The sequence below is a fragment of the Ovis canadensis genome, chromosome 9 (assembly GCF_042477335.2).
Source record: "Ovis canadensis isolate MfBH-ARS-UI-01 breed Bighorn chromosome 9, ARS-UI_OviCan_v2, whole genome shotgun sequence".
Classification (NCBI taxonomy): domain Eukaryota; kingdom Metazoa; phylum Chordata; class Mammalia; order Artiodactyla; family Bovidae; genus Ovis; species Ovis canadensis.
The window spans coordinates 11,844,992-11,871,657 of record NC_091253.1 but is presented as its reverse complement, the minus strand read 5'-3'; the positions used below and the strand labels follow the sequence as shown (position 1 = coordinate 11,871,657).

At 43.9% G+C, this 26,666-nt stretch overlaps 1 protein-coding gene across 2 annotated transcripts in view; it reads left to right on the top strand.

Moving 5' to 3' along the window:
- The first annotated feature begins 3,325 nt into the window (after nt 1–3,325).
- RIMS1 (regulating synaptic membrane exocytosis 1) overlaps nt 3,326–26,666 on the top strand; it is a 244,073-nt gene continuing 220,732 nt past the window's right edge. For both annotated transcript variants that reach the window (XM_070292523.1, XM_069599446.2), the window contains exon 1: nt 3,326–4,051. In XM_070292523.1, the coding sequence (XP_070148624.1) occupies nt 3,514–4,051 (538 nt within the window). In that variant the 5' untranslated portion in view covers nt 3,326–3,513. The remainder of the gene's footprint in view (nt 4,052–26,666) is intronic.

The following is a 26,666-nucleotide window of genomic DNA, read 5'->3' as shown; positions in this document are numbered from 1 at the left end:
CACCCAGAAGTTGTGGGATGGGCAGGCAAAATAGGAAAGACCATGATTGATGGCCAGACACCAGAGCCACCCTGGTGATGGCCAGACTTGCAGCATGGTGACAAAGTGCTGTGAGTTAAGGAGAGAAAAGACGCTGAAAGGGCAGCTCACGATTGGTCAGAAAAGGATTTCTTTTAAAGGAGAGGAAGAGTTTGGAGGTCTAGAGTTTCCAAAGAGAAAATCTGAGTCCTGCTTATGATGACCTGTGAAAAACTACAAAGAAGTCAAGAGCAGGCACCAAGGAGAGGCTTTTTGATGAAATCTGAAAAAGACTGATAAGGGCAAATAGCTTTTCTGGTGATATAGATGACTTGCTGTTTATAATACCGAAGACAACAGTGAGGATGTTGGGGCTGGAGAAGGAGGAAGAGGGGGACCTGGCTGGTAGTCAGGGCCCTTGAGAGAATGAGCCAAGCCTGAAGGAGTGGCTGGCTGTCTTGTTTTATATTTCATTGTTTAAGAATTTGTATTATTGGAGTACAGTTGCTTTTCAGTGCTGTGTTAGTTTCTGATACAACAAAGTGAATCAGTTATATATACAGATATACCCCCTCCTGCTGTGACCCCCCTCCCACCGTCCATCCCACTCCCTAGGTCATCACAGAACACTGAGCTGAGCCCCTATGCTCCACAGCCGCTTCCCACGAGCTATGTGTTTTACACATGGGAGTGTGTGTGTGTCCGTGCTGGTCTCTCAAGTCATCCCACCCTGTCCTTCCACCACTAGCTATGCGTTTTACATGTGAGTGTATGCATGTCAATGTTACTCTCTCAATTTGTCCCACTCTCTACTTCTCTGATACCTCAGTTAGTGAAGAATCCACCTGCAATGCAGGAGACCCTGGTTTGATTCCTGGGACGGGAATCCTGATCCGCTAGAGAAGGGATAGGCTACTCACTCCAGTATTCTTGGGCTTCCCTTGTGGCTCAGCTGGGAAAGAATCTGCCTGTGATGCGGGAGACCTGGGTTCGATCCCTGGGTCAAGAAGATCCCCTGAAGAAGGGAAAGGCTACCCACTCCAGTATTCTGGCCTGGAGAGTCCATGGGGTCGCAAAGAGTCGGACACGACTGAGCTTCTCTTCACTTCACTTCTCCTTCCACCACTGTGTCCACAAGTTCTGGTCTCTAAGTCTGTGTCTCTGTTCCTGCCCTGCAAATAGCTTCATCTGTACCATTTTTCTAGATTCCACATACATGTGATAACATACCAAATTTGTACTCTTCCCGACTTACTTCACGTAGTACGGCAATCTTTAGTCACATCCATGTTGTGGCAAATGACATTTTCTTCCTCTTTATTCCTGTTATTTTATTACCATATTCCACTGTATTTTATACGTGCCATGTCTTCTTCACCCATTCAACAGCTGATGGACATTTAGGTTGCTTCTGTGTCCTGGCTATTGTAAGTAGTGCTGCAGTAAACACCAGGGTACATACTTCTTTTGGAAACAAGATCTTAATCTTTTTGATCCTAATTTGTACACTCATCAAGAGCTAGTGGGGATGGCAACATTCGAGGTGAGAAAAGGCCTATTTCAAAGACAAGAATCAGAGAGAATGGAGAAGAGTCCCATTTGCATATAAGGTTATCCTTTCATAAAGCATCTTCACAGATGCTGTCTCCTTTAATCTGCACATGAACTCTGCAAGGTAAGCATCATTGATCAGCATTTCAACAACCACAGAAATATCGACTCTATAGAAACTTCCAACAAGGGCAACTCTGCTTTAATGAGCTACTGAGGTTTGCAGTACATTCATCACACTTTTATGAAAACTCTAATTATGATGACTGCATTCATTGCAGACCCCTTATGCGGGAAAACAGCAATGCTACCTGTGAAACTCCACCCTCCCTGAAAATCTCTCCCACTTCAAAGGACCAAGTAATCTAAATGCCTCGAGCAGAGCTGACCAGGCTTCTGTTTTGCTTTTGGGTCATTGGAAACCCTCTACCCTTTCTCTCCGTTATCACCAGCCCCTGCTCAAACTGATCCCACAACATATTTTAGCAATTACTACTTTGATGATGGACAACAGAAACTGCTCTACTTTCCCCCATCTTGTATGTTATTCTCAGCGTTTGCTCATGAAGCCTGCTTTTGGACGTCCAGTGTTCTCTCTGGAAGGCCCTTTCGATGGATCTAAGGATTCCAGAAAGAGCCTAGCTGTCCCCATTTTAACTGCACAGTAGAGCATATAGGGTCTGAATGCTTTGCTGAGGCATCCCCTTTCTGTAACTTCTGGTGTCCTTGCTGAAAGCTTCCCAAAGCAGACGGACTACAGTGTTCAGAAAAGGGCTGCACGGGGCCATCTTAAACAATGTAATTTAAATATTCAGACCGTGAAACACTTTTCCTTTATCTTTGCCAGTGCCTCCTACAAGATGGAAAGCGAAGTAGAACACAAACTGCTTTTTCTTTTCATATTGCTTTTTGTTATGATTTATTATAGGATATTGAACATGGTTCCTTGTGCTCTGCATTTTGGAATGAGGGAGAAGGCCTGGGAGGGAGGAAAAATGAATAATAATTTCAAAATGTCAACATTTCTATCATTTTTGCTGGGGAAGGTAAAATGAAGGCTCAGCTTCAATCATTTTTTTTTTCCCTAACCAATTCCCTAAAAAGTGTTGGACTGCACATCATCTCTTAAAAAGTACTTTTGTTCTACAACTGAAGTGCTGGTAGAATTAATTTCTGAAATGGACATACTTGTAGTCAGGTTTCCTTGAATGCTTCAGTTATAAGAGATTAATATATATTGCCCCAATATATGTCGGGTATTAATTTTTGAACTGATATCTATCTATCAGTGTTTATCCTAGCTTCTTATTACCTATATTATTTTATCTAGAACATGTTAAAGAGGTTCGCATAAAACTTGTCCCTTTAGTGCATTAATTTATTGATTTTTAAAATGATCTGTGTAACTGATAGAGAATTTAAAAATCTGAAAGCCAGTTGTGAAGACCCTGAATATCTTGTAACTCAAAGGAGCCTTATTTAGAAAGCGACTCAGGTATACGGGTTTAATGTGCCTTTTTAACATCTCGCTTTTTAATTAGACATCGAAGGATAGCTATTTCCAAGGATGCTGCTTCTGAGGTCTGGTCCTCGCCTTGAGTTTCTCCTTCTCCACGTTTCTTTGTGCATCCCAGGAAGAAGACCCCAGGGCTGGCCGAGCAGAACGGCAAAGGCGCCCCAAAGGGCGAGCGCAAACGCGCGCCCAGGACCTCGGGGCCGCCCGCAGAGGCGCCCGCGGAAGAGCGGGAGCGGAAGGAAAGGCGGGAAAGCCGAAGGCTGGAGAAAGGCCGGTCCCAGGACTACTCCGTCGTGCCGGAGAAACGCGAGGAAGGCCCGGTGGCTGAAGCGGAGAAGCAGCGGAAGGAGGAGGAGTACCAGACCCGGTACCGCAGCGACCCGAACCTGGCGCGGTACCCTGTCCAGCCGCCGCCCGAGGAGCAGCAGATGCGCATGCACGCGCGGGTGTCCCGCGCCCGGCACGAGCGGCGCCACAGCGACGTGTCCCTGCCGCGCACCGAGGCGGCCGCGGGGCCCGAGGGCAGGCCCGGCCCGCGCGCGCCCCACGCCGCCCGCGGCTCGCCGCCCGCCTCGCCGCGCGCCTACTCGGCCGAGAGGACCGCGGAGGCCCGCGCGCCGGGCGCCCCGCCGCTCGCCGACCCCAGCCCGCCGGCCCCCCGGCCAGGCCCGGGCCCCGCGGAGGCCCCGGAGCCGCTCCGGAAGCAGAGCCGCCTGGACCCCGGCTCGGCCGTCCTGGTGCGCAAGGCCAAGCGCGAGAAGGTGGAGACCATGCTGCGCAACGACTCGCTCAGCTCCGACCAGTCCGAGTCTGTGCGGCCGTCGCCGCCCAAGCCGCACCGCGCCAAGCGGGGCGGCAAGCGGCGCCAGATGTCCGTGAGCAGCTCGGAAGAAGAGGGTGTGTCAACGCCGGAGTACACCAGCTGCGAGGACGTGGAGCTGGAGAGCGAGAGCGTCAGCGAGAAGGGTGAGCGAGCGGCGGCGGCGCGCGGGCTCTGGGCGCCGGCGGGGCGGGCAGGGTGGGTGGGAGCCGGGCGCTCCTGCGGGGATCTGAGGCGCGCGCTCCGGGCTGGGGGCTCCTGTGTTGGGATCCGAGATATACGCTCGGAGCTGGGGGTGTGTGTGCTGGGATCGGAAGTGCGCGCTCCGGGCTGGGGGCTCGTGTGCTGGGATCCGAGATTTACGCTGAGCTGGGGGCGTGTGTGCTGGGATCCGAGATATACGCTCGGGGCTGCGGGTGTGTGTGCTGGGATCCGAGGTGCGCGCTCCGGCCTGAGGGCTCCTGTGTTGGGATCCGAGATATACGCTCGGAGCTGGGTGTGTGTGTGCTGGGATCGGAAGTGCGCGCTCCGGGCTGGGGGCTCGTGTGCTGGGATCCGAGATTTACGCTGAGCTGGGGGCGTGTGTGCTGGGATCCGAGATATACGCTCGGGGCTGCGGGTGTGTGTGCTGGGATCCGAGGCGCGCGCTCCGGCCTGAGGGCTCCTGTGTTGGGATCCGAGATATACGCTCGGAGCTGGGTGTGTGTGTGCTGGGATCGGAAGTGCGCGCTCCGGGCTGGGGGCTCGTGTGCTGGGATCCGAGATTTACGCTGAGCTGGGGGCGTGTGTGCGAGGCCCGGGGGTTCGCCAGTGTGGCTCAGAAGCGCGTGTGCTGTGCGCTCAGGCTGCGCGCCTGCAAGGTTTACAAGCGTATCTGGTAATGTCTAGCATGGTGACTATGACTGCAGTTACCACTGCTTTACGGTATATTAGAAAGAAGCTACGAAGGCAAATCCTAAAAGTTGTCATCACAAGAAAATTATTTTGGTAACCGGATGAAGACAGAGATGTTAACTAACCTTCCTGGGGTAGCCTTCTGGCCTCCTATGTATGTCTGATGGTTAGTTTAAGTTCACACGTCGCTCAGCAGTGTGACTTTTTGCCGTGCCATGGACTGTATAGCCTGCCAGTCTCCCCTGTCAATGGAATTTTCCAGGCAAGAATACTGGAGTGGATTGCCTTTTCCTACTCCAGGGGATCTTCCAGACCCAGGGGTGGAACTCGCGTCTCTTGGGTCTCCGCCACTGGCAGGTGGATTCTTTGCCACTGAGCCTCCTGGAAATCCGCAGGTGGTTAGGTTTACACCTTAAACTTCCATGGAAAGTGAAAGTGAAAGTCGCTCAGTCATGTCCCACTCTTTGCGACCCCATGGACTAATAGTCCATGGAATTCTCTAGGCCAGAATACTGGAGTGGGTAGCCTTACCCTTCTCCAGGGGATCTTCCCAACCTTGGGATCCGAGGGGCGACCAAGGGATGAGCGGAGTGTGGGACTCGGGGCTCGTGTGCAGGAATCTGAGGTGCCCGCTGGGGACTGGGGGTGTGTGTGCAGAGCGCCGGGATTCGGGAGCATGGCTGAGAGGCGCGTGTGCTGGACTCAAGGTGCGCCCCTGCAGGGTTCAAACCCAGGTCTCCAGCATTGCCGGCAGTTTCTTTACCAGCTGAGCCACAAGGGAAGCCCAAGAATACTGGCGTGGGTAGCCTTTCCCTTCTCCAGTGGATCTACGCTCCAGAAATCTGGTCTCCTGCATGCTCGAGGATTCTTTACCAACTGAGCTATCAGGGAAGCTGTATGTCAATTAAGTCTCAGTAAAAGTTGGGGAGGAAAGTGGGGCTTGAGAATGCTCCAGGCAGTCTCCCAGCAAATGGAAGGTTTTAGTGTTTTGTCTCCTTTTATTTTTGGATGTGGAGTTTAAAAACGTCACCGCAGGCACCGAATGAGTTACAAGAATTATTCATGAGGTTGGTTCCTCTCATTCTGGGAAATTTAGTATTCTAGAGCCATCATCACAGAAAATCCTTTAGATAATAGTGCTCTAGAAGATACATCAATGTCAATTTAAACTCCTGTGTTTATTTTGAAGTCTCCTCCTTTTGCTGCTATTCGCTTAGATTTAAACTGACCACAGCCATGAATTCAGTTGGTGGTGGTTATCATCTTTGTTGTAGTTCTGGGGCTTCCCTGGTAGCTCAGATGCTGAAGAATCTGCTTGCTGGATGGCATCACGGACTCGATGGACATGAGTTTGGGTGAACTCCGGGAGTTGGTGATAGACAGGGAGGCCTGGTGTGCTGCAATTCATAGGGTCTCAAAGAGTTGGACATGACTGAGCGTCTGAACTGAACTGAACTGATGCTCCAATGAGGAGAAGGAAATGGCAATCCACTCCAATATTTCTGCCCAGACAGTTCCATGGATGGAGGAGCCTGGTGGGCTGCTGTCCATAGCGTTGCAGAGTGGGACACGACGGAAGCGACTTAGCATGCGTGCAGCATGTCCCAATGATCTTATGCTATATTTGGAAACAATTTTAAAAGCTCATTCTGTTGCTATTAGTACTACAATTCAACTGGTAATAGGTATCTTTGGAGTATGAGGGAGGGGTGAATTTGGCTTTTTCAGTTAGGCATTAATGTTTATAAAGTGCATATTGGTGTTTTAAAAGTCAGATGATGTGTAGACTTTTGCTGTCTTTCGTGCCTCAATGTTGTGTTTTGTGAACATGTATTTTTTTTTTTCCCTTAAGTCATAAGGGAAGTGTTAAGTAAATGGATATGCTTAATTGGTGTGCAGAAAACCCCTTATGAGGATGGGTATAGATATAGTTACATATGTATATTTTCCTACTCTGTAAAGAAAGGGTGTACACCAGCTCCACTTGAATGTGTTTAATAAATCACAATGGGCATGAAACTAGAAATGAAGCTCAGAATTATTTACAGTGACAACAGATTATGAAAGAAACATGACTGGTGGTGTGGGTGAGTGGAGGAAGGCAGCTAGTGTGATGAGAGGCACTTAATGTCTCTGGCCACTATCTCCCTTTCTCAGGAATTATCTTCTGGGCACTTGGGTGACGACCTGGAATTTAGCCGCCTCTGAAGTTGGGGTTCAGGTTCTTCATATGGAAGCATAGGAGACATCGTCGGATACATGCAGCCCTGTTTTCTCTTCATTTATAAATAGTCTCATTCTCAATGTCTATGAATGAAGCATAGGCATTTTCCTCCTTTAACCTTAATCTGTAATATTGATTAATGCCTTTATTGCTAAGGATTGCCACTGCCGACCAAGGGCTCAGCCGTGATCGTCTACAGCGCGCTGTGACCCTGCACGACTTTTTTAGCATCCCTAAGTCTCAGTTTTCTTATTGCCACAGTGGAGATGAGCGTTTCCCCTTTGTCAGGTGACTGAGTGGTTTGGATGAGCTCATGTAGCTGCAGCAGGATGCTAAGTTAGCATTCTTCCTGTCTTGATGAGCCTGTGGCATATGTGCCATAGAACTAATATTGCAATGAAGGTGAGATCATCGTATATATATATGATATATATGTAAAACAAAGAAGAGGTGAAAGAACCTGCTTTATATCTTCCAGGCTCTAGAGGGATGAAAAAGGGACGAGTAATCAGGGAAGAGCCATCTTCCCCGGAGAGGAAGCCGTACAGCGACCTTCACGGTCAGGGAAGATGATCTTCATGGAATAAATATAAGAAAGCAGCATTTTGACTGTATCCCGGGTATTCACTTGCTCAGTTTATCGGTTACATGTATCATGTAACTATTGAACACTTGCATGGCTCTGCTAGTCTGTTTGGGCTCCTGTAACAAAATTCCACAGACTAAGTAGCTTGTAAACAAAAGAAATTCATTTTCTCACAGTACCAGGGACTGGGAGGCCCAGGGTCCAGGCGCCAGCACGGTCTTGTCCTGAGGAAGGTGCTCTTTCTAGCTCAGGTGGAGTCGCTCCTTCTCATTGTGTCCGCACGTGGGGGAGGCGGCAGGGAGCTCTGTGGGGTATGTGATGAGCGCTAATCCCACTCATGAGGGCTTCACCCTCCTGATATAAGCATCACCCAAAGCCCCCACGTCCTATTTGGGGGGTTAAAATTTAAACATGTGAATTCTGAGGGAGTACAAGCCTCTAGACCATTGTTCTGGCACAAGGTGTCTACTTAATATATGTGTACTACTCTTGCCATTTATGTTGTTATCCTTATCATTATGCTGAGTTGGTTTGTGTGTTTATTAGTAAGTGTAGATTTAACACTTTCGGTGGATACACTGATGTCAAAAACAAAGACACGTGCTGCATGCCTTTATGGAGCTTACATGTTGTTGAGAGAAATAAACAATAAAGTATAATTACACAATGAAGTATAATGTATTAAATGCATCAAAGGAGCATTCCTTCCAGATGTATTGATACAGTTTTGCTTTGTGTCCAGATGTTTAACCAGAAAGGTTCCCTGGGCAAATGGTATCTGAAAGTCAACACATAGATAGTCAGCATGATGCTGGAAATAATTGGGCATCTCTGATTTCTTAGATGAGGGCTCCCCAACCCCTGGGCCAGGGACCACTGCTGGTCGGTGGTCTGCTCGGAGCCTGCGGGCACAGCAGAAGAGCTGCAGGCTAGGGAAGGAAGTTTCCTCTGCACTTACAGCCACTCCGCATTGGCCCACCTCCTGTCAGATCGATGGTGGCGTTAGACTCTCCTAGGAGCGTGGACCCTTCTGTACATGGTGCAGGTGAGGGTCTAGGTTGTGTGCTCTTTAGGAGAGTCATCTTGAAACTTCCCTCTCCACCCTGGGCTAATTGTCTTTCATGACACAGTCCCTGGTGCAAAAAGGTTGGGGATTTGGAAGACATGATAATGTAATGTGGTACCTGGACTGGATTCAAGACAAGAAAGGCGGCATTAATGGGGGGGGGGGGGGGGTGGGGAACTGATGACATACAGTAAATTTAAGTTTTTTTATTTAAAAAAATAAAAAGTTGGGGACCACTGTGTTAGATTATAAGTATTGAATCTCTCCATGCAGAAGAAAAACAGAGAACTAAATCTTACTTGTAATAAGAAAGCAGTTGAATTTACGTGAAATGTGTAACAAGATCTCCTGGGGCAAGGTCCAGTGAAGATTTGTGCCCCTAAGGAATCGAGTCAGGAGGCCTAAGGAGAAAAACAAGAGACGCAGGCAGTGCGAAGTGGATGAGAGGAGGAAAAGGTGAGAGGAGGAAAAGGCATCATAGCTCAGAAGAAGCAGAGCATCGCTGCCTCAATCAGGGGATTCATCCGCTGACACTTACAAGGAACCTGAAGCCCTCTGACAAAGCACACTGGAAGAAGAGTCTGGCGTGGGATAAAACGATTTCCTTCCCTTTTAATCCTTGCCTTCTTGCTGGCTTTGAGAGCCTGGGAAAAATACGACCCAAATTAATATTACCTTTGAACTTTTAAAGCACTTTGTGAATGGCTTCTGATGAACAAGGGCTACCAGGTTTCTTTGTAGCTGTTGCTGCTAAGCATCATTTAGCAGTCCTTGTAGGAGTGTGTGTTACCCGGATGACTAGCAAGAAATAATACTTCTAAAGGTAGCAAAAAATGAGTGATTGAAAAGAGAGACTGAGGACACTGAATCACAAGGTTGAATTTTCCCCATAAAACAAAAACAGTTTCAGGGGATCCATGTGTCAGTTGTGGGCACTGTGAACTATTCACTGTGTAGTCTGGGTCCCTGACAGCTTAAACACTGAGGAGTCAGGAACAAGCATTGGGAAGCTTTGCAACTATGAGGTACTATATTATTTAGATGTAACTAATTCATGTAGTGCTTAGTATCATCCGTTAGTCATTAAGCTAAAACTGTTAGGAGTCACCTGTTTGGGCTCCAGCAGTACATTGCCTGTTGCTTACATAGTACTTTTAATTCTACATGGAAGTTGATTTACTTCCGTTTCTTGAGAGCACAGAAGGTATTTTATATTCTTTTGATGCTCCTGGTGCTTCTTCCTATAATTTTAAGAGGGTTTTCAATTAAAGAAGGTGGTCACCATTCAGTCATGTATTAATTTCTGTGTGATGTTACATAAATATTACATTATTTACATGATATTAAGCAAGGTATCTACAAGAATCTGCTGAATTCTAGGCACATTGTGCTAGGTTTTAGAGGTACAGTGATTGAATAATACAGACACGTACATAGGTACAGATGGATACATATGGGGCCAGTCATGGTTTTTGCTCCTGTGACACTTTTCTGGGCAACCAAGAGAACTGTTACTGAGGACTTAATAGAGAGGATATATTCATTAGAAGGACTGATGCTGAAGCTGAAGCTCAATAATTTTGCCACCCGATATGAAAATATGTCTCTTTGGAAAAGACCCTGATGCTGAGAAAGATTGAGGGTAGGAAGAGAAGGGGTTGACAGAGATGGTTGGATGGCATCATCAACTCAGTGGACATGAGTTTGATCAAACTCCGGGGGATAGTGAAGGACAGGGAAGCCTGATGTGCTGCAATCCATGGGATCGCAAAGAGCTGGACACGACTTAGCAACTGAACAACAATATATCTAATGAATCTGTTCTCTCTATAAAGTCTCCAAGACACTCCAAAGTCAAGTCAGGTTCTGTGGTAAGAATTTGACTACTGATGTTAAAAACTGAAACCTTTAAATAATTACAATTTGGAAAGACTTCTCTATTTTTTATTTAAATTTTGTTTTATATTGGCGTACAGTTGATTTACACTGTGGTGTTAGTTTCAGGTGTATAGGAAAGTTTAGATTATTACAAGATATTGACTAGAGTTCCCTGTGCTATACAGTAGGTCCTTGTTATCTATTTAATATCTAGTAGTATGTATATCGGAGAAGGCAGTGGCACCCCACTCCAGTTCTCTGTGAAAATCCCATGGATGGAGGAGCCTGGTGCGCGGCAGTCCATGGGGTCGCTAAGAGTCGGGCATGACTGAGCGACTTCACTTTCGCTTTTCACTTTCATGCATTGGAGAAGGAAATGGCAACCCACTCCAGTATTCTTGCCTGGAGAATCCCAGAGACAGAGGAGCCTAGTAGGCTGCCGTCTGTGGGGTCGCACAGAGTTGGACACGACTGAAGCAGCAGCAGCAGCAGCAGCAGCAGTGTGTATATGCTAAACCCCAAAGGGACTTTCTCTTTTAATGTCTGAGCAAATGCAGGTGTTTATTTTTTCTACCCCATGAGGCCCAACATCAGTGAAGAGGAGAGGAAGCAGACTGTGAATAGATGGTGTAAAGAGGCAAGCAGCCTGCCTTGGGACAGAGGAGCTTGCCGAGGAGGCGAGAAGGGTCAGGGCAGAGGGGGGCCTTCCGGCCGTGAGGTCCCTTGAAGCAACTTCAGGCTCAGACCTGAGAGTCAGCAAAGTTGGGAGTGGGAAGCGGAGCTTCTGATCACAGACATACCCAGTGTTTGTTGCCAGAGCCCCTGCAGCACACTCTTCATCCTTCCTACCGTTTCCTCCTCCTCTACCCCCCTGTCACGCAGCAGGAGCAGCCCTGCATCTAATTCCCAGGAAAAATCAAGAGGCAATCCAGTGAGCTGCCTCAGCAAAGCCGGAGGTCCTGGAGAAGGTGCTCTGCGTTCTGGGGCCTCCACCTTCCCACCAGGTCCCGCCAAGCCAACGCCTCATTCCCTGTGCGGGGAAGGGGCCAGCTCACAGGCGCCATCCTTCCCAGATGTCAGAGACAGCATCGGTGTCCACAGGAGCAGCGCCACTGATCACACCTGCGTGGTACCTGCCACAAGTGTCCGCCTGAAACCGAATGTTGCATGAGGCCACACCAATGGCTGTGAGATACGAGCATAAATAAGGGGACATGTGGACCCTAGAAGTAAGGGATAGCTCCAAAGCAGAGGTATGCTCCAAAAGCAAATGGAAAAAAATGCTACATATCTTACTTAATGGAGTTCAGAACAGCCTGAATTTCCCAGTGCTCACCCCCGCGGCAGTGTCCCTGCCCAAACCTATGGATGTTCCATGCAAAACATTTTTATATTTAAAAAATTAATAAATAACTTTATTTACTGATGTGTGCAAATCCATTGCTCTGAAGTGCTTGGAAGACATATTTGGACAAAATACAAGACTGTTCAACTGGACACAAGATTAAACTCTTACCTGCAAACATGGATTAATTCTTCTGAACAGGAAGTTAGATATCTTGATCTGAGACCTTAAAATAAAAGCTGACATTAAATCTGTAAATATTATTTTGGGTCCAGAAAGAAGCAGCCATACAGAAGCCTGTTACAACCTTGGAGATGCCCAGGAGATGGCTCCAGAGATCAGTCATGAAAGAAAGAGGAAATTCAACACCATGCTAAGGGAAAAGGGAAAAATCTATACAATTCTGGAGGTTAAAGAATAAAGGTTATATGTAAAATAGGAGGTTATATGTAAAACAGGAGTTACACTGACTTTACATTTCTCATCAGTAATGGATTCTAGACTACAAATGACCAACGCCTTCAAAGTTTGAAGTGAAACCCATCTTAGTTACATCTAAATTATCAATCAGCTCCCATTTTCAGAAATTCTACTTTGCAGTCTCCTTCTGAGAAAATTGTTTAAATTTGTATGTACTCAAGAAAACAGAATAATCATGAAAGTGGGACAAATGAGAGAGAAGAAACAGTGGAGCTGACCGAGGAATCCAACACAGAGAAATCCACGAAGGACACTAGAGATCATATATAGGAAGCTCCACAAAGAATATCTTTTTGAGAAGGATGCCATGGATTCCAAGAAGTATCCAATGACTAGTCAGTTGCTTCATATTATTAATGTGGTAAAGAAAGGCTGTCTTTCTCAACAATAAAGAGAAACAGTTAAAACTTGATGGGGGGCAGGGGGAAACTGTTAAGAAAAATCATGGTCCAAACATGAAGCAGTCAAGAATATGGCATTATTTTAGTAATTGATATAGACTATCTGACTGTTAAGCTAGGTAATCTTTCCTCTAAGTGAACAGGAAGCCTGAAAGTTCATCTGTAGAATAGGAAATTTAACATCTGCCTGTTACTGGTTTTCACTTGGTCCCGAAGTATTCACATGTAATAATATGGTAAATGCCAGTTTTGTTGTTCAGTCACTAAGTCATATCTGACTCTGCAACCCCCGTGGACTGCAGCATGCCAGACTTCCATGTCTTCCACTGTCTCCAGGATTTTGGTCAAACTCATGTGCGTTGAGTCAGTGATGTCATCCAATTGTCTCATTATCTGTCGCCTGCCCCTGCTTTTCCTCCTGCCTTCAATCTTTCCTAGCATCAGGGTGTTTTCCAGTGAGTCAGCTCTTTGCATCACGTGGCCAAAGTATTGGAGTGTCAGCTGCAGCAACAGTCCTTCCAATGAATATTCAGGGTTGATTTCCTTTAGGACTGACTGGGTTGACCTCCTTGCTGTCCAAAGGACTCTCAAGAGTCTCTAGCACCACAGTTCAATGCCAGTTACTGGTTTTCAATTTTTAGAATAAACCCCTTTCTGCATTGAATGTATGTATACTTATTTTGGTCTCTTTGTTTTACACAGTTGAAGATAAATATTATGTCCATGTTGAAATAAAGGAAAAACTGACAGATATGGGGGACAAATGATTTGGAGAACAGAGAGATAGAGATAAGCATATGGATATTCTTCAATTATCATCTCTAAAAGATGGTGCTGTTAAAATGTTGCATTTAATATGCCAGAAAATTTGGAAAACTTAGCAGTGTCCACAGGAATGCAAAAGATCAGTTTTCATTCCAATCCCAAAGAAAAGCAATGCCAAAGAATGTTCAAAATACTGCACAATTGCACTCAGCTCACACGCTAGCAAAGTAATGCTCAAAATTCTCTAAGCCAGGCTTCAACAGTACATGAACCGTGAACTTCTAGATGTTCAAGCTGGATTTAGAAAAGGCAGAGGAACCAGAGATCAAATTGCCAACATCCGCTGGATCATCCAAAAAGCAAGAGAATTCCAGAAAACCATGTACTACAGCTTCATTGACTATGCTAAAGCCTTTGACTGTGTGGATCACAACAAACTGTGGGAAATTCTTCAAGAGATGAGAATACCAAACTACCTTACCTGCCTCCTGAGAAATCTGTATGCAGGTCAATAAGCAACAATTAGAACCGGTCATGGAGCAATGGACTGGTTCCAAACTGGGAAAACAGTACATCAGGGCTGCATATTGTCAACTTGCTTATCTAACTTACATGCAGAGTACATCATGCAACATGCCAGACTGAATGGAGCACAAGCTGGAATCAAGACTGCCAGGAGAAATATCAATAACCTCAGATATGCAGATGACACCGCCCTGATGGCAGAAATCAAAGAGGAACTGAAGAGCCTCTTGATGAAAGTGAAAGAGGAGAGTGAAAAAGCTGGTTTAAAACTCAACATTCAGAGCACTAAGATCATGGCATCCGGTCCCACTCATGGCAAATAGAAGGGGAAATGATGGAAAGTGGCAGGCTGTATTTTTGGGGCTCCACAATCACTGTAGATGGTGACGCAGCCATTAAATTAGAAGATGCTTGCTTCTTGGAGGAAAAGCTGTGACCAGTCTGGACAGCATATTAAAAAGCAGAGACATCGCTCTACTGACAGAGGTCCACCTAGTCAAAGGTGTGGTTATTCCAGTGTCATGTATGGATGTGGGGGTTGGGCACAAAGTGCACTGAGCGCTGAGGAACTGATGCTTCTGAACTGTGGTGCTGCAGAAGACTCTTGAGCGTCCCTTGGACTGCAAGGAGATCCAACCAGTGAATCTTAAAGGAAATCAGTCCTGAATATTCATTGGAAGGACTGTGCTGAAACTGAAACTCCCAATAATTTGGCCATCTGATGTGAAGAATTGACTCACTGGAAAAGACCCTGATACTGGGAAAGATTGAGGGCAGGAGGAGAAGGGGACGACAGAGGATGAGATGGTTGGCTGGCATCACAGACTCAATGGACATGAATTTGGGTAAACTCTGGGAGTTGGTGATGGACAGGGAGGCCTGGTGTGCTGCAGTTCATGGGGTCACAAAGAGTCGGACACGACTGAGCGACTGAACTGAACTGATGAATATTCTTGTCTAAAATGTTCAACATCCTGCTCAAATTTTAGGCCAAGAAATAGGGAATTAAGACAACTTAAGTATACAAATATATAAATAGAAATAAATCTATTGGCTTTGAAAGCAAAAGGGTATCAGTATCACAGTAAGCTTAATAAAGTCTCTTCTTTCATTGGTTTTTAATATGATGTCATAAAATTAGAAATCAATAGAGAATATCCTAAATAGAGTGGTTAGTGGATAGAGCAAAGTTATTTAAACATTAGAGTACTCTCCATTAGCAGAAATAAGAAAGTGATCATTTTGAAATAGGTTGGGTAATGGAGTCGACAGTGTGGGCAGAAGGGCCATGAGGATAAATGAGTTATTGTAGCTGCCTCAGAAGTCTTTCATTTTCATCATGTGCACAGGTTCACTTGATATCCACTAAAATAGGAAAACAGAAAATTGCTATTTAACTTCCCCTTGATAAGTTGCAAGGGATCAGTTTTGGTGTCTTCTGGGCCCTCTCATAATTTTACCCACCATCTATCAGCGGTTGATCCACATAGAACTCTGATAGCCTTTGCTTCTCTTTGACCTTTCGTACGTTAATCTTTCACTGATTCCTACTATTTCTGTGGGGAAGAGGAATTTAATTCTCCCTTGCAGCTGCTGAAAGAGCCAGCGTTTAGAGTGTTAGGTGCTTCAGTTTAGATTCCTTCGAGAAAGTCTGAGAACTAATTTCTTCTTACAGTGGGTATAAAATGACCTTGACTGTTTTAATCATCTATGTAATTTAAATCTTAGAGACGGAGTGGATATAGGTAACAGTGTGCATGCATGTTGGGGGTTGTCAGAGCTAATGTGCTAATTCCTAATTTCTAAGACAATGGGAGAAGAACATTTTGGGAAATATCATGGAGAGGAGCTGAGTTTTTCAGAATTACAGTTTCTCCATAATACATAAAGGACTGGAAAATCTCCTTGATTCTAAAGCAGGAGCTCTGACTTAAAAGAAGTTCTATAAAAAGAAAAGAAATTACGTCTATAAATCTAACCTGATTATATCCAATAATATTTTCTCCAAATTAATCCATGGGTAGAAATACTACTCATTTAGCTACATCTGAAGGAGATTTCTATTCTAGAATCAGGAGAAACTCAATTAAAATCTTGTTTACATCACATTTTCAAAACTAATCAAGTACAAATTTGACACGTATGCTGACAGTTTTTAAAATGGAATGTTTGGGTGTATGATTGAAGGACGTTTTAAGAGAAACTATCTGTGCTTCAAAATGCATTTAGAAGGAGAGTTGATATTGAAAATTTCAGTGCATCTATTTTATCTCCTAGGTTATTACTTCAATATCCTTTCAAAATGCAGAATCATACTGCAGTGTTTGTGACCCATTTTATCCAGTGAGTGAAAAGGTTGTCCTTATTTGGGGTTCAGTTTCACAGAATAACAGAGCATCAGAACCTGGGAGAGACTTGGGAAGCAAATAAACAAAGAGAAAGCCTCCCCTTTCACACACTGTTGCACAGAGAAGTGAACGTCGTGGGCACTGTCAGTTGCCCTGCCCCGGCACCATTTTCCGTTTGCAGTAAGAAGAGGTAGAATGCACAGTGGTCCCAGCTCCAGCCAGACTTCTGGGGACCAGCACTGTTCTGTGCTCAGTCAAGGCCCAGCCCTAGAAATCTGGTTTCTAACATATTCCTGAGACCAGGCCCCAGGATGGTACCTGGTTTTCATTATTAGACTCCCATCCCTGGATCTTTGTGAAAAGTGAAAGTGAAGGTGTTAGTTGCTCAGTCATGTCCAGCTTTTTGCTGGAGTCCCTTTAGAACTAACGCTTGGCCCTAACGAATCCCCCTGTAGGAACTAGAAACTGGATTACTGATACTGACTTCCTGGTGCCAGGTGCCAGATTGGAAATCTAGGTGTTACCTTGCATGTCATTCTTACTCATACTTTATGGGCATCCACCTGGCACTGCCGATCTGCATTGAATGGTTACTTTCTGTAGCCATCTTCTCTGAGAGCCTTGGTATTCTTCCTGAGCTGGACTTCTACACTTGGGTCTTCTTAAACGCTCCAGTTCTACACCAAGGGCCAGATTAATTTTAATTCTGATGAAGTCTTCTGACGCTGGTGTGTCCGAGGTAATATATATCAGTTTCTTAAGCTGCTGTATCATGATGCCACAGTGAGAGAGTCCATTCCTAGGCAGGTTGATAAGAAGTCCAGGGGTCCCCAAAATGAAAGGTTGTTGCTGAACCATGAAAGATACCGGGATTCTTGGCCTCCAGAGGAGAATAATTCAGTCTGGGGCCAGAGATGAGTCTTGATCGCTCAGAGCTTTTTGTGTAATAAAGTTTTATTAAAGTATAAAAGAGATAGAGAAAGCTTCTGACATAGACTTCAGAAGAGGGCAGAAAGCGTGCCCCCTCACTATTGTTATCAATGGAGTTATATACTTTTAATTAGTTATTACAGTGAATCCAAAGAATATCTGGAGGTTGTAAAAACCTTACTAGACCCACTCCCATAATTTATGTTTTAAGATAATAGGATTAGCCAGAAGGTTTTTTCCAGAAACTGTCCTCAAGCAGGATACATTATTATTATATAATCCTAAGGAATGTAGAGGGGAAAAAAAAAATGTCTGTCCTTTCCTCCTCCTTGAGAATTCCAGACCCCTCCCTCCTCGGGGACCCCTGGACTTCTTGTCAGCCTGCCCAGGAATTGACTTTCTCAACAGCCTGGGTAATCTGAACAAGAGAAGTTTGCTTCTCCCAGTCTGGAGGCCGTGACTGCAGCGCCTGCATGTCGGCAGGGTTGGCCCTTCTGAGGTCCGTGAACAGACCTCTGTCCTCAGCCTGTGAGGAGCGTCCCCCTCTCTGAATCTCTGCTTTGTCTTTCCTGTCTGTGAGCATCCGTGTTTCCTCTCCTTATGAGGACACTGTGCATTTTGGATTAGGGAACATCCCAATGAGGTTCTTTCAAACTGATTATCTCTTTAAAGATGCTATCCGCAGATATGGTTACACCCTCAGGGAGTTGGGGTAAGGGCTTCAATATATGAATTTTGGCAGGAACACAATCCAGTCCATAATAATTGCATTCTCAGGACGAAAGAGGCCACAGCCTCCTCGTGTTCGTATCCACACACAGTAAATAAACACTCACGTCTGGAGCTTGACTCCATTGGTTTCCATTTGTGAAAAGGATAAGATGATCAGGAATGTCACAGGGTAGTTACTTTTTGAAGAGGATTGCCATCCACAATCAGGAAGAAACAGGCAGTTTGAGGGACTGCCAGAGACTAAACCCATTGGGCATGTTTCTTAACCTCTGTGAGGCTCAAGTGCATCGTGTTTGGAACTTGTGGAGTAATTAACTGTTCACGTTCCACGGAGTTGTTGTAAAGATTAAATGAGATGATGGTACACAGCAAGTGCTCAATACGTGTTTCTATTTCTGTGACACCAAAGAGGATGCAGAGACAGTAAACGTTAACAAGAATCAGAAGGAAAGCTGGGATGCCAGGGCTTCATGTCAGAGCTGCAGTAGAATTTTGTGGAAAGAATCGATGTGGCATTTAAGTCGGAGAGGTGGGCCTGAGCAATGAGAAGTGCGGGGACACACGCACAGAGGGAAGCAGGAGACTCCCAGACCTGTGAGAGGAGACAGCCCAGAGGCCAGTGGTTGAGGGAACAGTTTAGGTCCTAGTCTGAAGGACTAGGTTACCTTGGGCAATAGAATTAGAGGGATAGAGTGTGCCAGTGATCCTCATTGCTGGGTACTCTTTAGAACCTCCTAGGGGAGCATAGAGGTTATCATACTACATAAAATAAGTCAGAAAGGAAAAGACAGATGTCATGTGATGTCATATGGTTGAAGGTGAAACTCCAATACTTTGGCCACCAGATGTGAACAACCAACTCACTGGAAAAGCATCCCCTGATGCTGGGAAAGATTGAAGGCAGGAGGAGAAGAGGGTAGCAGAGGATGAGATGATTGGAGAGCATCACTGACTCAACGGACATGGGTTTGAGCAAACTCCAGGAGTTGGTGATGGACAAGGAAGCCTGGCATGCTACAGTTAATGGGGTCTCAAAGAGTTGGACATGACTTAGTGACTAAACAGCAACAACGTATGATGTCACTTTAATGTGGGATCTAAAGAATGGCAACTACAAAACAGAGACAAGACTCACAGACATAGAGAACAGTTTTGTGGTTTCTGGAGGAGTGGGGTAGGGGCAGGGGTGGACTGGGAGTTTAGGGTCAGTGGATGCAAGCTAGTATATATGAGATGCATGAATAGCAAAGTCCTATTGTATAGCACTGGGAACTGTATCCAATCTCCTGGGATAAAGCATAATGGAAAAGAATATTTAAAAAAGAGTGTATATTTGTGTAACTGAATCAATTGGCTGTCCAGCAGAAATTGACACAACATTATAAATCAACTATGCTTCAGTTAAAAAAAGGTTGAGGCATCACGAAGAGATTCTGATTTGTTCAGTGTGGAGCTGGGCCCCAGTTTATTTTATTAAAGCATGTAGCTGAATTGAGAACTGTAGGATTGGTTCAGAGTACATTATAATCACTTGAGGAGCTTCACAAAAAAAGGTACCAATGTTCAGGTCCCAAGCCCAGAGCTCCTGATCTGATGGTTCCGGACTGAGGCCCAAGCATCTGATTTTCTTAGCATCTCTTTGGTGAGTCCATTGTGAGGTCAAGGTTATGGTCACAGAGCCTTCAGTGACCTTTCCAAATCTCAGACTTGACCCTTCCTAAATTATGAAGTGCTGATTCTTCCATGAAAAAATGTTATTTTGCATCACACAAACTTCCCGTGAAAAAAAGTTGCTTATTTATATGGGGAATAATTTGGCTGGAAAAAACAACATAATGACTCTACTAATGTTTACAGGACATAATAGAGTGGGCTTTTCCAGGTGGACTTTGGAGCTCTGACCCAGGTAGAGTTGGCCCTGAAGCAACACAGGTTTGTACTGCACAGGTGCACTCATACATGGATTCCTTGCACTAGAAACAGTACTGCATGATCCAAGGAATCCAGGGACATTTGGTATATGAGATGTTACTGCATCCCAAAGAGTATCTTGGCAGAGTAAAACTTTTATGATGAATATGGATAAATACTTCTTATTACAACGCTTCATAATACAGGAATTGAAAGCCAGCTCAGTTTTCAAATTAAGAAGCTCTGGTTAAAGGAGTACTGTATTGCAATAAAAGTTAATGTTGTATATTCTTATATCAACAACAGAAAATATGTTTGTGATTATTGAGAGAAAGGTAATGCTAGTTGTATACATACTATATGGTATGTTTTTGAAAAAGAATGTTTGCAGAATATGTGTAAAGAAAACTGAAAGATCAAAGTATTGTATCTACTTGTATCTGGATGATAAAACAGCAGGCATTCTTTTTTTTTCTTTTTGTATTCTTTGTATGTTTAAACTCCTACCATAAGCTTCCTTCATATTAACTTCATTTGGGTTTTCTGTTTACCAGATTTTTTTTTTGATGCCTTGATTTTTCTTGATTTTTTTCTTCATGCCTTCTGTAATGTTGGCAAGGTTGTTTCCTGTGCTTTTTCACTTATTTTCAAGCTGAAGGCATTATATTAATACATTCCTGTGGTAGTCTTAATGCTAACCTGAACTCAATGCAATGCTTAGTTTTATAATTTTTTAGTGAAATCTAAAATCACTAACTCTATGAAAGATGACTTTAACATATTTTAACTTTCCTCTAAAATTTACTGCTTTCCCTATTGTTTATGTTATTGTCTAGAATAGGTCCAGATTGCCTTTCCCCATTCATATAGGTAGGTGTTACTATTTTTATAATTAAGACTTATTTAGATTTGCCAATGTCTTTAATATGTTTTACCTGATTTCATGTTCGTTATTACGTTTTACATCTCTTTTCTTTGCTGGTTTCATTTTTCTCCTTGTCAGAGCTTATCCTATAATCATCCTTCCAGTGAGAGTCTAGGAGTAGCTTGTTATCATTTCTTGCAGGACACCCAACTGGGTGTACAGCACAGGCTTTTTCTCTTTTGAAGAAATAGCAAAAAGTACTATTTTTTGGAATAAATATTTTTATTACATTCATGGCACAGAAGTGGAGAACATAAGCATGTTTTATCTTGACCTGAAGCACATATATCATTTTTAAGATTTTTTTGAACTAAGTACGGGAGGACTAAGCAAACCAGAAACACTGTGGCCCTTCAGTCATGGTATAAGAGCAGAGGAAAGACTGGCCTCAGTGTGATTCGGTTGGAAACGCAATTGAGGTGGAACTTAGGGACCTCCTGTTCTGGGAAATCATTGGTTCTGGTATGTTTTGCTTAATTCCTAGAAAGATTTGAAAAATTCTTTAACAAAAACAGAAAAGGGACAGCAATTAGGATAAAAATAAATAGAAAGGTAAATGGAGCTTAGAAATAATGAAGTAAAGCTATAGGCTTTTACGCTGTGTTTAATTAATTAGCTTGTACATCATGTAAATAGTCTTCCATCTCTCCTTGACAATGTGATTTCCTTAATAACCTGCTGTTTGAAATCTTATCATTTCTAACATTTCTACTAAGCCCTTTGAATTAGTTGTTTTCTTTATGGAGAAATAACTCATGTCCACTGCTGTAGGAAGCTAGGTATTTGGGCCACAGGTTAATAGGAAAAGATATCATATTATTTATCCCACTTCAATTGTAGTCCTGCTGGATGGCATCACTGACTCGATGAAAGTGAGTTTGAGTGAACTCCGGGAGTTGGTGATGGACAGGGAGGCCTGGCGTGCTGCAATTCATGGGGTCGCAAAGAGTCGGACATGACAGCTGAACTGAACTGAACTGAAAGACAAATAAATATAATATATCCCCTTAATGGATTTTGAGCTTACCCATTAGATTTTAAACTGCCATCATATCCAGGTGATAAAGCCGAGCAGCACACCCCTGGAAACCATTTCCAATTTATAGTTACAAGTCTGCCTAAGCTAAAGAAACTAAGAGCAAACTTCCACTGGCAAAAATCTATAAATGGTGGATGTAGAAAATATTTATTTAAAAATGCATCACTGAGTTTGCATAAAAGAGAAACCTCTAAATGGCAGAAGTAAATGAGAAAACCATCTACATAAGGATGTGGGATGATGCTTCAGTAATGCCTCTAGTTGGATAAAGACAGGTGATGTCTGGGGCCTTAAGCAACCTGGGGCTGTGAGGAGCAGTGGTCCCTGCAAGAGGCAGGTGATTGGAACTGGCATCTCTGTGTGAGAATATGACCCTCAGAGAGCTTCCCCCACAATGAAAAGAAAATTAATATTAAATTTCACATAGTTTGGATAAATGAGAAACCTTGTTTCTGTCTGAATACTGGGAGGAAAAAAACAAAACACAATGTATCTCTTGTAAGAACTTGAAATCTCTTTCTGTTCCTAAGGTGGATTTTGTAGACTGAATTTTTATTGCATACATTGTGATTTAATCTCAAGGCAAGAAATTAACATTTCCTTTGGCCCTTGATCAGAGAAAGCTTCAAGCTCAGAAGCCTTCCATTTCTTTATAATCAGTGACCTATATTCTGAAGAATGGGCTTCCCTTGTGGCTCAGTGGTAAAGAATTTATCTGCCAAGGAGGAGATACAGGTTTGATCCCTGGATCCAGAAGATCCCTTGGAGAAGGAAATGACAACCCACTCCAGTATTCTTGCCTCGGAAACTCCATGGACAGAGGAACCTGGCAGGCTATGGTCCCCGGAGTTGCAGAGAGTCGGACTTGACTTAAATAAAAACAATGACAACAATGTTCTGAAGAACAGAAAAGTGCTATGAAGTGGCCCTCAGAGAATCAATATTTTGGCTTTATCATTGGGGTTTCTTTTTCTTTTGACATGTTTTCTGTTTTACAGAGCAGGGCAGTAATGGCTAAAGCATTCACGCCAGACTTTAGGCTGAAATGTTCAACTTCTGACTGTCCTTTAAAGTATCTCAGCACTGTGAAAAGCCCTCAATTTCATTCTGTTTTATTTCATGAATTTATTTTATTGAAGTGTAGTTGATTTACAGTGTTGTGCTCATTTCTGCTGTACAGCCACGTGACTCAGTTATAGGTACATATATGTATACACACAAGTGTTCTTTTTTCTATTCTTTTCCGTTATGGTTTATCCCAGAAGATGGGATATAGTTCCCTGTGCTATCTAGTAGGACTTTGTTTATTCATTCTATGGGTAATAATTTGAACTGCTAATCCAGATCTTTCAATCTTTCCCTCCCTCATCCCCCTATACCCCTTGGCAACCACACGCCTATTCCCTATGTGAGTCTGTAACTGTTTCATACATAAGTTCACTTGTATGATATTCACATTCCACATGTACATGATGCCATAAGGTGTGTGTCTTTCTCCATCTGAATGACTTCGCTTAGTTTGATCATCTCCAGGTTCATCCACAGTGCCATGCGCACATGCTCAGCCGTGTCCAGCTCTGTGACCCCGTGGACTGTAGCCTGCCTGGCTCCTTTGTCCTTGGGCTTTTCCAGGCAAGAATAGGGCACTGGGTTGCCATTTCATCCTCCTGGGGACCTTCCTGATCCAGGGATTGAACGTGTGTCTCCTGTGGCTCCCGCGTCGGCAGGTGGGTTCTTTACCACCAAGCCAGCAGGGAATGTTGCCACCAATGACATTAGCACTTAATTTGCAATTGTCCTGCTTTGCTAGGTCTCCTCTAGGAGATGTGTGGGATGCGTCAGAGGGTGTGTATCGGAGGAATATTCCATGGGGAGAGTTGGGCTTACAAAGTGGTCACTTTCCAGAATAGCCATTTGCCTTTTCTTTGTTTCTCTACCTTTCATAACTGAGTTGTCTTTCCCCTAGTCTCCCTAAAGAGATTCTCACTGGAATTTTCCAACCAGCCCTGGCTCATATCCTGTCACTATCTGATGTGTTGGGCTATTTGCTATTCTGATACCCTTTATTCTATACCAGGTAGATGTATGGAATGTGATCTGGGAGCCTTAAGATCCCGAGCTTGGAGAGCACAGACCAAGGAAAGCTGGGTGACCAGTTCTTCCTGAAAGATCCCTTTCACACTCACACTGTGAGACAGAGGACAGGGAGGGTCCTCGGGGGTCTGTGTTCATTTCATGGAAAATGGTTTCATCAGTACAACTTGGAAAGAGTAATTCCCATACCTGTATTTCAGAATTTCGAAGTGATATGGGATCCAGAGGTCCTTAATAGCATCACATTCTTTGAGTGTTTTTGACCTTTGAAACTTTCTCAAGCTAGATGATTTATAGACAGAGTTCTTCTAGTATCCAGCAAATCCTTGTAGAAAAACTATAAATCCTGATACAAGAAAGGCTGCAGCCTTATGACTCAGGAAAGGCAAGTGTGAATGAAGTTCTCAACCTGGAAAAAAAATGAATTATTTATATTATTATACCAATGCATTAAAAGAATACACATGTGGCTCTCAGAATGAGTTATTTCTACCTGGTCTGTCTCTAGTCTGCAACTTCTCGGAAAAGTAGATGCTTTACTTATATCCCATCAGGTGTTTGCAGTCTACCTTATAATGTCATTGTCTATAATTACTCAGTATATTTGTCTATGTGGAGGTATGCCTTGTACTTCTCTGAGATATGGTTGTGAGCAGCAAAGGGCATTGCACAGATGAGCCAGCTGAGGAATAATGGATACATTTGCCGTGCAGGACCTTGCTGTGGCACAGGGGTAGAGAATCCACCTGCCGGTGCAGGAGATCCAAGAGCTGCGGCCTTGATCCCTGGATCAGGAAGATCCCCTTGGAGTAGGAAATGGCAACCCACTCTGGTATTTTCGCATGGAAAGCTTCATGGACAGAGGAGCCTGGCTGGCTACAGTCCCTGCAGTCAAAAAGAGTGGGACAGGACTGAGCATGCACACACAAATCATTGCTAGACAGTATTTCAGTGCTGTTTCTTAATGTTCTGGGGTTATATAGAACATAGAGATTCAATGCTGCTGCTGCTGCTGCTGCTAAGTCACTTCAGTCGTGTCCGACTCTGTGCGACCCCATAGACGGCAGCCTACCGGGCTCCCCCGTCCCTGGGATTCTCCAGGCAAGAACACTGGAGTGGGTTGCCATTTCCTTCTCCAATGCATGAAAGTGAAAAGTGATAGTGAAGTCGCTCAGTCGTGTCCAACTGATTATTACTTCAGTGTGCACTAGTAAGAGATTTGTGATTTAAAATCAGATTTTGTTTTGTTTTAATTACCAGGACTGTGGAGGGAAAACAAACAAACAAACAAACGAACAAACTTCTAGTTCCCAGGGTATTGTTATGTGATTAATATTTCAACATTAGCAGTATTGGCATTTGACTGTAATAATTTTTATCTCTATTTTCCAGCTGTTGTATTAGTACTAAAGTTTAATTTGGAAACTAAAAGCTTGGTTAAATAGAAATATTGGGTTGGTAATATAAGAGTTTAGTTTCCAGGAGACACTAGTCTGGATGTTTACTCCATATCTGTTTCTATAAGCTGTTGATTCCCTTATAATGCACTCTATTCTGGTCCCTTTTCAGATTTGTTTTAAAACCCATGGAGGGATTCTCCTGGCAGTCCAGCAGTCAATACTTGCGCTTCCAATGCAAGGAGTGTGGATTCCATTCCTAGTCGATCTCACATGCATTGAGGCCAAAAAACCAAAACATGAAACAGAAGCAATATTATAACAAATTCCATAAAGACTTTTAAAAGGATCACATTAAAAATAAAACCCTGGACATGTTTTGGGAAGTATGAGATATCTGCATATACGTCATTTTTACAATTTATGTTATTTATATTAAAATCCAAAAAGTAATGATCACCTGCACAATAGTGTATTCTTAAAGTTATACGTATCTGTTGTTTTAGTTAGTAGAGGAAAATATAATTCCCTAATTCCTTTTTGTTCCCATAAAGTTGGAGTTTGCATTTTATCTAAAAGAAGATACAGCTCTTTATAGTCTAGAAATGTTACATCATGTCACAGGTAGTAGAAAAGAATCCCAGAGCCGTGTGTGTGTGTGTGTGTGTGTGTATTTAAAGTATTTGCCTCTGCTGAGAAAATACAGCAATAGGAAGAAGGAATCTACCTGTAAAAGTTTGTGTAATAGGAGAAAAATTTTATATAAAGAATATATAATATGTATAAAAGATAGCCTAATTTCAAATATTTCTTCAGGAAACAAAACTGTTTTTCGTCACAAGTCAGAGCTCTAATACCAAGGAACCTTCTCATTGACCTAGCTTTAATGTCCCTACACAGAGGCAGAAGACTGGAGCTTTAAGGAGTCATCCTATGGGCGACTGGCCATGTGGTTGTCATAAAAAGCCTTTATTTAGCGCCCTCTACAAATGAGCACACAGCAGGCTAAAGGACACTAGTTAGAATGACTGGGGGGTAGGTAAACAGAAGGAAGGTCTTGGAGCAGAGTGTCATCTGGCTGAGAGCTTATTTCCTGAATCCTGTGGATCTGGTTAAAACCCAGCAGAGATGCCAATATGTTTCTGCTCAGTAAATGCTACCAGGCTCCAGGCCACCAGGCCACCGAGGCTCACGTGCAGCGTCCTGTCCAGGCAGTGCCTG